General features: G+C 36.5%; 1 protein-coding gene across 27 annotated transcripts in view; it reads left to right on the forward strand.

The window, feature by feature from the left end:
• Nucleotides 1-12,077, forward strand: part of LOC112565746 (mitogen-activated protein kinase kinase kinase 15-like) — a 43,756-nt gene that overhangs the window by 5,692 nt on the left and 25,987 nt on the right. For 14 of the 27 annotated variants that reach the window (XM_025241443.1, XM_025241450.1, XM_025241453.1 and 11 more), the window contains exons 8-28: nt 56-95; nt 444-565; nt 1,074-1,186; nt 1,893-2,052; nt 4,152-4,236; nt 4,687-4,761; nt 5,011-5,088; nt 5,280-5,368; nt 5,720-5,818; nt 6,019-6,097; nt 6,382-6,515; nt 6,734-6,861; nt 7,078-7,181; nt 7,373-7,511; nt 7,680-7,741; nt 8,161-8,226; nt 8,362-8,462; nt 9,025-9,093; nt 9,265-9,387; nt 10,538-10,609; nt 11,359-11,382. In XM_025241443.1, the coding sequence (XP_025097228.1) occupies nt 56-95; nt 444-565; nt 1,074-1,186; nt 1,893-2,052; nt 4,152-4,236; nt 4,687-4,761; nt 5,011-5,088; nt 5,280-5,368; nt 5,720-5,818; nt 6,019-6,097; nt 6,382-6,515; nt 6,734-6,861; nt 7,078-7,181; nt 7,373-7,511; nt 7,680-7,741; nt 8,161-8,226; nt 8,362-8,462; nt 9,025-9,093; nt 9,265-9,387; nt 10,538-10,609; nt 11,359-11,382 (1,962 nt within the window). The remainder of the gene's footprint in view (nt 1-55; nt 96-443; nt 566-1,073; nt 1,187-1,892; nt 2,053-4,151; nt 4,237-4,686; nt 4,762-5,010; nt 5,089-5,279; nt 5,369-5,719; nt 5,819-6,018; nt 6,098-6,381; nt 6,516-6,733; nt 6,862-7,077; nt 7,182-7,372; nt 7,512-7,679; nt 7,742-8,160; nt 8,227-8,361; nt 8,463-9,024; nt 9,094-9,264; nt 9,388-10,537; nt 10,610-11,358; nt 11,383-12,077) is intronic. The other 13 variants (XM_025241447.1, XM_025241451.1, XM_025241449.1 and 10 more) reach the window with 1 other exon arrangement.

Below are 12,077 nucleotides of genomic sequence, written 5' to 3' on the forward strand. Positions count from 1 at the left end.
AAGCCATGTACAAATTGCTTTTAGCACTTTCATTGGTAGTCTTTTTTGCTTTCAGAAATGGAGCTCGTGATAAAGCACTCACTGTTATTTTAAAGGTAGGAAGCACTCTAGAAAATCTGGTTTGTAAAAATGTAGACAGTCAAAAGTCTTCATGCTACCACTTTCCCATCTTTGATTTTTGTTAAAATCAAGAGACTGCTTATCATGATTGACTTCTATAAGCTATTTTGAAAATGTTTTGTCTTTTTTAAAAGTTTTTCTTAGGTTTATCTTATTCTTTTTGTTTTAAAAAGCATTTAAAAGTGTATCAGCATGCATTTCAGACAGAAATAGGACAAATGCTAGAATGGGCTATTTTTTTTTTGTTTACGCATGATCTTCCACTTATACACATAAGCATGTCATGCATGTTTTAAATTTGATGAATTTGGTCTGTTATTCAGGCAGTACATGAAACAGAAACCCCTGTCCCAGACATGATATGTCTTTGTGGACGCATTTATAAAGATAAATTTGTGGATTCTGATTATACCAGCCAAGAAGACCTCGAAAATGCTATCAATTGGTTAGTTGTTTATTGCTGAATTTTGAAACTTTGTCTTGTTTTCAGTACACAGTTTGTATGTGCATATGATTTCAAATTTTTTTCTGTGCTGAATTGTGTAATGATAATGTTTTACATGCTTGTTAAAAATGATTGTGTGGCAAGGTATTTTCAACAGCAATATTGTACAAGTTTCCATTATTTTTTTATAGTATAAAGGAAAAAATATTTAAGAACTCTTTGATTTCAAATAAGTGTTTGAAACTGATGGAAATAAAAACTTCAAAGGTTAAGAATTTTTTAATAATTTAATACACTCCATTTAATAATACAAAAATTTCATTGCTATATTTTTCTTCCTTTTCCCTTACATTTATTGTTCACTATGTAAGGTACTGTTGCAAGTTTAGCTGACTTGTCTCATGAGATAAACTTAAGATTTGACTGCTATATCACATAATTTTTCTTTAAATAACTTTATATATCGTAGAGTTTTCGTCTGAATTGTTGAACAATTATGCTTTGCCAGGTATCGCAAAGGTTTTGAGGTTCAACCTAATGAGTATGCAGGTATCAATTTGGCCACTCTGCTTGTCATTTCTGGAAAGGACTTTTCAACTTGCTCAGAACTACAGAGGATTGGTAAGCTGAACTAGAAGGTTTTACTAACGTTGTAGAAGATATATATATATCATTAGTCATCACAGCTGGTTTATCTAGCTTGACACATTTTGAGTGATCAGCAACATATTTTTTGCTATTTCAAAATGTTGGTTTTTGTTAATGCCAATAAATAACAATAACAATAACCATAACAACCGACTTTATTAATCCCAACGGGCAATTTAGATGGGAGCTGTGCCCTGTTTCCAAAATATATGTATATGAAAAAAAAAACCAACACAACCACACACATGCTCACCTACCCATCACACACACACACACTGCTGATAGTTCATCTGTGATTGAGTAGCTGGACTGCGGATGGCTCAGAAGATTTCAGATGCCTATTGCTTTTCCATACTGGCATGGCATAGCGTTTACCGGAGCTTAATAAAACAAATTCTCCCGCTAGTACATGTTCAGGTATGGACATAATGCAGGAAGCTTTCGTAATAAATAATATTATTATTATTTATATTTTATATTGCTATGAAAAAAAGCTTATAGATTTACTGAAATCTGCTATTTCTTTGGTAGGCCAGATTAAACACCCAGATGTTCCCCCCCCCCCCTGACATAGGTAGTAGCCGTCAGCATCATATTAAAGAATGACCTCTGGATTTAAAAAGTAAATAAAGGTAGTGAAAATGGTAGCAAGGTTTCATGAATGTTGTGCTGCTCACAGGCATCACACTCAACAACCTGATTGGGAAGAAAGGGAGTCTGTCTTCTTTGACTGACTACTGGGATGTGGCCACATTTTTTGAGATCAGTGTCTTAGCTGAGGATTATGCGAAAGCCTCACAGGCAGCAGATTGCATGTACAAACTAGAGCCTCCTGACTGGTAAGGGGAATTCATTATCTTGGTTATATTTTTTAAGTGCTGGTCTGTTTTTTTCTTTTTTTTTGTTAAAAGCTCAAGATGCTAATTTCCAAAATCAAACCAAAAAACTTTCTTCTGTTTTCTCATACATTCAAACATCAACTTTTTTTAAAAACAAAGTCTACATGGCTATGACTAAATATGGTATTCTGTAGGTATTATCATAACAACATGATTATTTCAGATGACATGACCATTGGAGATAATAGGCTACATTTTTAACCATAAAAGTTGACTCCCACACAGTGAGCATTCCTGGCATTTAGGGCACTCGATTGATCAGTCTCCAGGTGACAGCAAAGCCAATACAGCAGTTTTTTGGCCTGCATGGACACTGTGCTCGGCCTTTGTTTCCCATCTCTTGAGCTTTTTCCCCTGTGTTTTGCTGTCATGCCACAGAGACTTTTGTTGAGAAATATCAGTCAGCTGTCGCTGTCTGAAGTGGGAGGACATGTATGACTTTCTTTTGTAGCCATGCCAAATTTATGCTTCATTTCTGGGGTTTTGCTTATTCCTCTTCCTACTTCCCAAGACTGGCAAGAAATGGTGCTCCATGCTGAATCTGGCTCCCCTTGGTTCTCACGTGACCATCTCCTACAGATCAATCTTCTGAAAATCATAGAAATATGGAGGCACTCCAACAATGGAATGCAGGGAGAATTGCTTCTGTTTAACAACGCTATTGTAGGGCCTTAACCTGTGCCGAGAAGAAGGCAGTTAGTCTCCCACTTGCTTTGAACCTGGAAGATTCTGCTGTGGTGCAGGGATCATGGGATTTGGCTCAAGGTCCATCACTTTCCCAGAGCGGCCCGGTGGCGCAACGGTTAGCGCTGTTAGCGCCTGTCACCAATACAGTGAAGGTTGGTTGCCCTGAGTTCATTTCTCGTCTCGGGCTTGCTGTTCTTTCTCTGCACGTGGCATCTGTTTACAGGGCTGGCTGCTTGCCGTAATATAGCCTTAGTTGCTGACACGGCATAAAACACCAATTCCCCCCCCATCACTTTCCAAAATGCTTGAAGGTCCTCTCCAGCACCTCAGGAGTGGATGTGGATTCTTCTTCTCTCAATCTTTTATTAGAGATGTTTGACTATTTAACAATTGCACATAAACCTGTTTGCAATTTTCTGGAATCAAAGCTGCTTGTTTAAGTGTCTCTGAAGGTCAGTCCCTCAGGCAGAACTTAATTGACTTATCATAGATAAGACTGCACACCGCATCTGTTCAGTATGCCTAATCGTTCCTAACCTTCCATTGTCTTCCTTTTATCATTCAGGGCTTTTGTTAAGGCTAAATTCTTTGGGGTCCCAGGGACCCCTTCTTCAGATTTCTAAGGGGTTCCAGGCTAACTCTAAGGGGTCCCTTCACAATGTGAAAAAAAAATCAACAAATCAACATACTTTGTTCAACTGCCTTTCAGGCACACAAAGCACTGTAATGTCTAGTCACAAACGGCGAGATTTCTGTGCCATGAAGTCTGTGCAATCATCTGTGATGAGCTTATGCTCACTGTACTTGGGGTGCTCACTTTTTTTACGTTTCTGAGACGATGATTTTAACCACGCTGTCAATAGGTTAATGGAACTCTTCCCGGTAAGGGGAAAAAACTCAGTGCAAGGGAAGTAACTCTCACCTTGTAGCAGACGACAACAATAGATTGGGCTACGATGTCAGACAATACACTTGCCCAATTTTGTATGTTCTTCACCCAAATTTGAAGGGGTCCCCTGGGACCCCATTGATGAAAATTGAAGGGGTCCTCTGAACTTTTAATGCGTACTGTACGCAATTTTTTGCGTAAGCAGAAGCCATGTCATTACTAGTCAGTGCAGAGAGTGGAACCTATCTTGGTCGTGATGCTGCATGATGCAAGTGCACAAATTAAATTAAACGTACTGCATTATCTCCTACAATCATTTCATCAAGTCTCAAAGAGAATTTACAATAAAATATTGTATCTAGTAATGTGTCAGATAAGAACATGTCTGAAGTTGCCTATATATAGTGTCGCAGGGGCTAGCCAGGGAGCTTTTTTTCAGGATTCGCTATACCAATGTGTGCAGGTATCTCAAGTCTACTATAGGAAATATCACTCTGATTGATAGATTCCGCAAGAAGAAAAACACTGGTTCAAGCAAGGATCATCAGGTGACAATTCTTTATTGAACACTTATTTTTTGTGCGTCCAGTCATAAGCATTGGGTAAGGAATGGAAAGATCCAACAGAAATAACAACACATGTTGATCCTATAGTCATATGCAGTATTAAGAGGCTTGGTTTTATTCTGTGAAGCCATTCGTTTAGGAGTATATGCATGCATGATGATGCGTTCTAGGTTTGCTTGCTTAAAATCTAAGATTGAAAAGCTGTCCACCTTCTAGGATTACTTTATCAGAGTTGTAGATTTGTAATTGCCTTAAATTTTAGGACACATGCCACAGAAACAGCTCTGTGTGTGTGTGGTTGTTTTGTATTCATTTGCATTGCATGTGCTTGCATGTATCAGTCTATATTTGGATGTAAGCTCAAGCAACTTATAACTTTATCACTATTAGACAATAGAATGAACTGACCATACTTGCAATCTTTTTTATCAGACCTTTGCCTTCTGGATGGAGTTTTTTAGTGAAGCAGCCTCACCTGCAGATCACTTGAGTGGAAGCCAATTTCCTGTAAGTCTTTAGCAAAGTAGTTTAGAAAAAGATTTGTTGTCCTGTGTCTTACCCCTTTTGTAAATAGTGGAAAACATGAATAACATATGGAAGTGGCTTTTAAAATGTCATGCAATATTATTGCTGTATAAGACTATAAGATGCAAAGTTAGTATGGTATAAGTTTTGTATAAGACACTTGATTCTGAATTGTACGTTTCCATATGAATACTTCTGCTTAAAATTAAATGTTTGATTGATTTATTTCAGGTCCTCATCTTAGAGCCTAGACATGTTTTTGTCCCCAGCTACATACAGGTCAACATGCATGCAGATGTGCAAGACAGGGTACAGTATTTCTTCTTTTATCTTTTCTTGATCTATCTTTAAAAACAGAATGAGAGAATCAAACAGTGTAAAATGTCAGCTGTTGTAGATCATGTTTGTGTTTAGAGACCCATTTAGCAATGTATAGCAGTTTATATATGAGATTTTAAAATTATTTACTACATGTTGCATATTTTTTTTTAATTTTAAAGAGTGTACGACTGTGGCATGTGTACCAAGATCCCAATGATTACATTCCCAGTGACTGGACCTTTCCTGCTGATACAATCAAGCGTGTCAGGTTGTAAATCTTGCAACCTAGAACTAGACAGTTGTACATAGTTTGTTAGTTTTTTTGTTTGTCTATGCATATGCATATGTGTGTATGCATGCATGCATGGACATCCATGTATAGATCTTCTTTGCATAAACAATTACACACTGTATGTTTTCAGGTATATGTTTATAAACTTATTTATGTACATGTTAAAACCATTTAGGACTTGTCCATACTTTAGTTAAATTTATTTTAAATTGTAACTTTGAATGCAAAGGCATCATCATAGGAAAAAGAACTAGGTGTAAATACCTGTTCAAAACTTTACTTTATATCCCTGTAAATAATCGTTTACTTTTAATGTGTTGATTATAGCTTGTACAAGCGAGACAGTCGTGCCATTTTCTTGTACATCCAGGATATTGCAGATGATGATTTTCACATTTTCTTTTCATGTGAATCCCAAGCACAAAGGTAAATTTCTGTACTTAGTTAATTAGCAGACATATAGGTTCCCCTCTAAAATGTCTACAGACATGCACACACTTTATAATGTTATATATTTTATAAAGTCAAGCATTTTCTGAGATTCAAGTCTGTAAAACAAAGGATTTTAAACTCCAGGCCTTTCTCATAGTAGCATCATTTTTTTGTCCCTCTTTGAACTGTCCCAGGTTCTATTCAAGCATGAGTGAGCTATGTACAAGTCCTGACTGCATTGTTGATGAAGACAGCATCGAGGATGTTGTTGAGGTTAGAGCAGTGTTTTAAGGTGTTATTCTGAAGATTTAGTTTAACACCACTTATGAATAACATTTCTAGACAAATAAATGAACATTCTGTCCAATGTGAAAAGAAAAGCTTAACATCAAGACATTTGGTTTTTGAAAGTTAGGCTGTTCATAATGGCAAATTTGCTTTTTGTAATTTTCAGGAATGTAGGTGTATTTGTGGTTACATCAACATATGTGTGACCTGATGCTTCTGTACATAGAATAATTTATAGCTTGGTGCATGATTGACTTTTCTTTTTCTAGTATGTCTATGATGAGGATGACAAGGGAAATCGCATCCTGTTAGGACGAGGAACATATGGTACAGTCTATGCAGCAAGGGATAAAAAGACCCAAGTAAAAATTGCCATCAAAGAAGTACCAGAGAAATTCCAACAGTAAGGGTTTCATAATTTTGTTGTGTGTTTGAAGGTGCATTAGATACCAATGCTGAAAAGGTGTGTGCTTATGCACCATTAGGTAAAAGTGCTTGTTCAGCTTTAATGTGGGGGATGAAGTGCTGCATAAATGTGCACTGTAATTCATGTCAATTGTGTGATATTTGCTTCAGAAAGGAGAAGCCTGTATCGTTTGACTTGTTTCATGTTTTCTTCAGAGAAGTGCAGCCTCTGCATGAAGAAATTAAGTTGCATAGTCGCTTGAGTCACAAGAATATTGTGCGGTACCTGGGGTCGGTGAGCGAGGATGGCTTTTTTAAGATCTTCATGGAGCAGGTGCCTGGAGGTATGTTGGATAGGATGTTGGAATGTTTTAGATATTGAAATGAAATAATATTCTGGAGACTTTAGTAGGCGTGAGACTTGTTACCATCATCACTTTTCAAACTGTGTTCAAGTAGTTGTCCCATGTTGAAGGAGTAAAAATCATGTACTTCTCTGTGCTTAAACATAACCAGTGTCACAACACTTTTACTGTCAAGATTATTTACTTTTCTTTCAGGAAGTCTTTCACAGCTTCTGCGTTCAAAATGGGGGCCACTCAAGGAAAATGAAGTGACAATAGCATTCTACACCAAACAGATTCTAGAAGGCCTTAAGTACCTGGTAATAATTTATTTCTTTAAGTTTGTAACATGTGTTTGCTACATATCAGCCCTGTTTTTTGCTAACTGTTCCATTTTTACTAGTTCTTTTTGAGGAGATGCATTTTAGTCATTTGTGGAAAGTAAAGGGCAGCATTGTAAATTTAGGCATTTAAAGTGTTCATTACTGTCTGCTGGGTCTCTTTTGTTTAGCATGACAACAAGATTGTGCACAGAGACATCAAAGGGGACAATGTGCTTGTCAACACTTATAGTGGTGTTCTCAAAATATCCGACTTTGGGACATCCAAACGTCTGAGTGGCATCAACCCATGTGCAGACACATTTGCTGGTAGGGTATTATCTAGTACGCCATTTGGTTTGATTTTATGTTGTATATTAATGAGTGTTCTTGTCACATACATTTGTGTGGGTGTATAGATGCTGGCGAAGGGATAAATAGATATGAAATGACCAGATTTTGCTCCTGAGACCAAGTTGTGTAACTAAATGTGTGCAGGAACTATTCAGTATATGGCCCCAGAAGTCATAGACAGAGGTTCTCGTGGATATGGTCCTCCAGTAAGTAATTTGATATTATTTGCTGATCTCGAACATTCCAAGAGCAAAGTGACAATCTGACATACATGTCAACATTTGCTACATAATCTTTGTAAACAATTTAATCTGACAGAAGGTTGGTCTAGAAAAAATCTTATTAGACATTCCCTGTTAATCATGTGGTAGCTTTAAGAATCTTTGCGGGCCAAAATAATAATGTAGTTAAAGTATCTGATACAGAAGTAGGTCATCTTACACTACAGCGATGAGCAATGGGTGTCCGTACATATAATTTTCTGTTTGGCTTTTTGTTTGTTTATTTTTTTTTCTTTTTCTTTTGTTAAAAGAATTAATAAGAGATTAGTAATACCACTAGTGAAATTTATCATTTAGATGCTTATTTTTGTGTTCATTTCTTAGTATATGTGCATGTGTTTCAGGCTGACATCTGGTCACTTGGATGCACAGTCATTGAAATGGCTACTGGCAAACCACCTTTCATAGAGGTACAGCAGTTATACATTTGGATTCGTCACAGCAATAGAAAGGAATAGTTACTAGACACTCAATAGTACGATTAACTGCTTTTGATGCATATATGAGTGAAAAGCCATGTACTATCCATTTACCCAACTTTGCAGCTGGGATCACCGGAGGCTGCCATGTTCAAAGTGGGTTTCTACAAGATGCACCCCCAAATACCTGAGAGTATGTCCTCACGAGCCCAGGAGTTTCTGCTGAGGTTGGTTGTTATACTTCATCAAATGGTTTTGTAGAGAATACTCTTTGTGACATTTACTGTGAGTGGTGTGAAATGTCAGTGGAGTGAGGGTTGTTGTGGTGGTAAAGATCAGCATGACAAAGGAGAAGAAAATTGATATCTATGGGTTGAAATTAATTGGAGTTTAAGTGTACATTTTATCAGTGCTCACATTTCTTGATATTATAATTTACAGTAGGACACTGAGGATGATGCTTTGTGACCTATGTGCATTTTCTAACATGGAGGTGGGCAATTAATTTTCCCAAGGGGCCGCATGAGAAATTGGGTTGGTTTTAGAGGGCCGGACTAATATAGTTAACTTAGTTTTACCCAATGCTGTATATATAGTATATATACTGGCGGGCGGGCCAGTCAGAGACAGGAGGCGGGCCGGCCTTTGCCCAGGTCTGTTCTAACATCAGTGCAGTCCTTGATCATTGCCATTTTGATGTACATATGCCTTTCTTTTATTCTTGATGAAAGTCTGTTCAAAGCCTCATTGGACACCACAGACTAACTTCATTGCTCATTTTGTTGACAGGTGTTTTGAACCAGACCCTTTAAATAGAGCCAGTGCAAGTGAACTTCTTGAACATCCTTTCATACGAGAGTAAGTTCCTGTACCCAGTGTCAGCAATAAGTGATTTCTTTCTCTCCCTCTTTTTCTCTCTCTCATAAACACACACACATCCTCCCTCTCACCACTATCACCCTCAATATCATGTCAACAAAAATGAAACTGATATTTTGAGATTATACATCATCTTAATGACTGTCACAGGACTCTTGGTCACAAGAAAAAACGGAGAAAAGTGAAAGATGACCATGACTTTTTGAGGAGTGCATCTGAGCCTTGTGACAAAAATGTTGAGCAGCTGAAACTGAAAATACCTCAAATAACCAGGTAATGGCAGCAGATTGGTATTATTAAATCCAAAAGATTTGATAAATGTAACAAACAGGAAGATATTTGCATATGCACCTAAATTTGCATGAATGTGCATGCAATTCGCATGTATATGCATGCAGCTATGTTTCGTGGGCAGGAGATGATGTAAGTGTGTAGATCCATGTCCTAAAGGACCTTAAGTTACAGATGTCTAAATGAAAAGTATGGGAAACAGATCAAGAATAGCATATTGTCCTCAACTTTTGATTTTTCACATCTACACAGGAACTGATGACAAATTTTATACTGTAAAATCTGCATTGTGGTGACCCTCTGATCCTTCCTTTTGACATGTACAGTCCACACTGATCAATTTTTAACACAAAGTGACCCAACGAAGGCAGATGTGGCCACACAATCAGGGGATAAAATTTGATCCATGTCTCATGCTTGCAATTTTTCCATTATATTGGTGGCTATGTCACCGTGTTCCAGTGGTGAACAAAGTCTTCATGATCATGTTTCATACATGAAAGAAGTAGATTTTAACATTAGAATAGCATATTGACATTATGAAGCCGTCATTGTGCAGGAATCCAGTGAATTCTCACTGCCTCTTTTTTTCCACACTACTTCCCCTCTGTTCTTTTTACAGCGTTGTTTCCCCTGACCTTTGACAGCAGTCTCAGAATTGGTTTTGTTTCTTAATCAAGAGGATCCCTTGTATTGTATTTGTGTTGAGCGAATACATTGTGCTTGTTTCTTACCAGTTTTCAGGTGTTGCTGACTTGCATGCTTTATTTTGAATCTTCTCCTAGTGGTGGCTCTAACACACATAGCATGAAGAACTTATAGTGTGATAAGACTTGAATCATTTTGTTGTCCTAATCCCTTACCCCACCCCCACTAGTAGTTTTACATTTTTTTTTCTTTGAATGTAAGATTTTTTTTAAGATTTTTATTTCTTTTACATTTGGTGAATTTCTCAAGTGCATGGAACTAGCAGTCTTACAGAATATGAGAACCTCTGACAAGGAGGTTCTGGTAATGTATAGGCAATCTGTAGACAGACAAAGGGTGTCCCCACATCACACGTTTAATTGTAGAATTTTATTGCATGATCAAAAACATCTGTTTCATGAGGTTTATTTTAATTAATGACCAGGTTAAAAACAGAAGCTTCATGCAGCCTTGAAAACATTTCATCAGATGAATTAGAAACCATTGACGAAGGAGGGTAAGTTATTGTCAGTCAGTCACCTTTTGTGCTTGCTTTACAAATATCATCAGTTCTTAGTACTGTGGTTTGAGTGTAACTTTAATATTTCGGTTATTTGTTCAAGTGGGAAAGGTAGAAATCTTCATCATGTTACAACATACTGGTGGTGTATTGCAAATTTGCAATAAACATTTTTGTTTTAACAAAAGCATGGTGTGTGTGTGTGTGTGTGCATGTGTGAAGTTTTTTTTCAATATTTAGCATTTATTTAAAATTATGTAGTAATGATTACAGTAAATTTGTTATTTGGAGACTCAAGGGATGGAGACTATTTTATCTTTATGATTATGAGTTAATGTAGCTTATGTTTCTAAATATATAAGTGTATAGTTCAGTGTTTAGTGACAACAGTCTGCACGAACATTTCACTAGAAAACTAAATGTTTAAATGAACTCAAATACTCGAATATGATTAGCCTTATTAAACATCAAAGTTGCTTTCCTCCTGTCACATATATATATATCATTGCTTTCTTTTGTATAAACCAGACAAATTTGTTCCTTTTCTTTACTATACTGCACTGCCTTGTACAACTCTGCTAAGATGTATCCTTCTCAAAGGTTTTGTTTACTGTTTATTTTGCAGTCTTTACGCTAGTTGTAATCTGTCCATTTTCTGCCCCTTCTGGTATTGACATAGTTAAACATAAATAACAATGTGCATCACCTCATTATGTTGATTTTGTTGATTCTTATTTGATTTTCAGCTTTTTAAATATGCCTCAGTTGATGTAAGTGGGACGCTGATAGACTTTTTATTCCTTTGTCTAGACTATATTTCTAACAAATTATAGGTTTATTTGTAAACAACTATTTTCTATTCTTAACAGTATGGTTCAGAATTGCATTTGGGATTTTTCATTTTGAAATTTTTCTTCATTGACACTTTTCTCACTTGGGTAATTATGGGCTGATTCATTGGGGATCGCCTTTGCTAACATAAAGGCGTTCATATTTGAAACAGGAGCATGCATGTGATGAATCATATATATACACTATACCATCATTTACTGAATACCTTACCATACTGAAATGAAATATCTCATTTTTGTAAATACTCTTTTAATAATGCTTCCATTTTAAAGCACTGAAACATGGGAAGAGTTACCTGATGATATTGCTGCACTTATTTTATGTCACTAACTCCAGGCATTGGCTATCTAACATGACATTTGTTATGCTCATTTGATATTAAAATAATAATGTAAAATTTGTAAAGCACATACTCACACTCCTAAGGAACATGCTCTTAGTGCCTAAGAACAAGAATGAAACATGGACAGCATACGAGGGACAGGAAAACAAACAAATAACAAATGAGCTATAAAAGAATAAACAGCAGTACTAACAAAGAATAAAATTAAATACCGAAAACTTAAAGAGGAACTAAATAACAAGAACAAGAGCTGAGAGTAACATGGTATTG

Source organism: Pomacea canaliculata, linkage group LG6 (assembly GCF_003073045.1).
Source record: "Pomacea canaliculata isolate SZHN2017 linkage group LG6, ASM307304v1, whole genome shotgun sequence".
Taxonomy (NCBI): domain Eukaryota; kingdom Metazoa; phylum Mollusca; class Gastropoda; order Architaenioglossa; family Ampullariidae; genus Pomacea; species Pomacea canaliculata.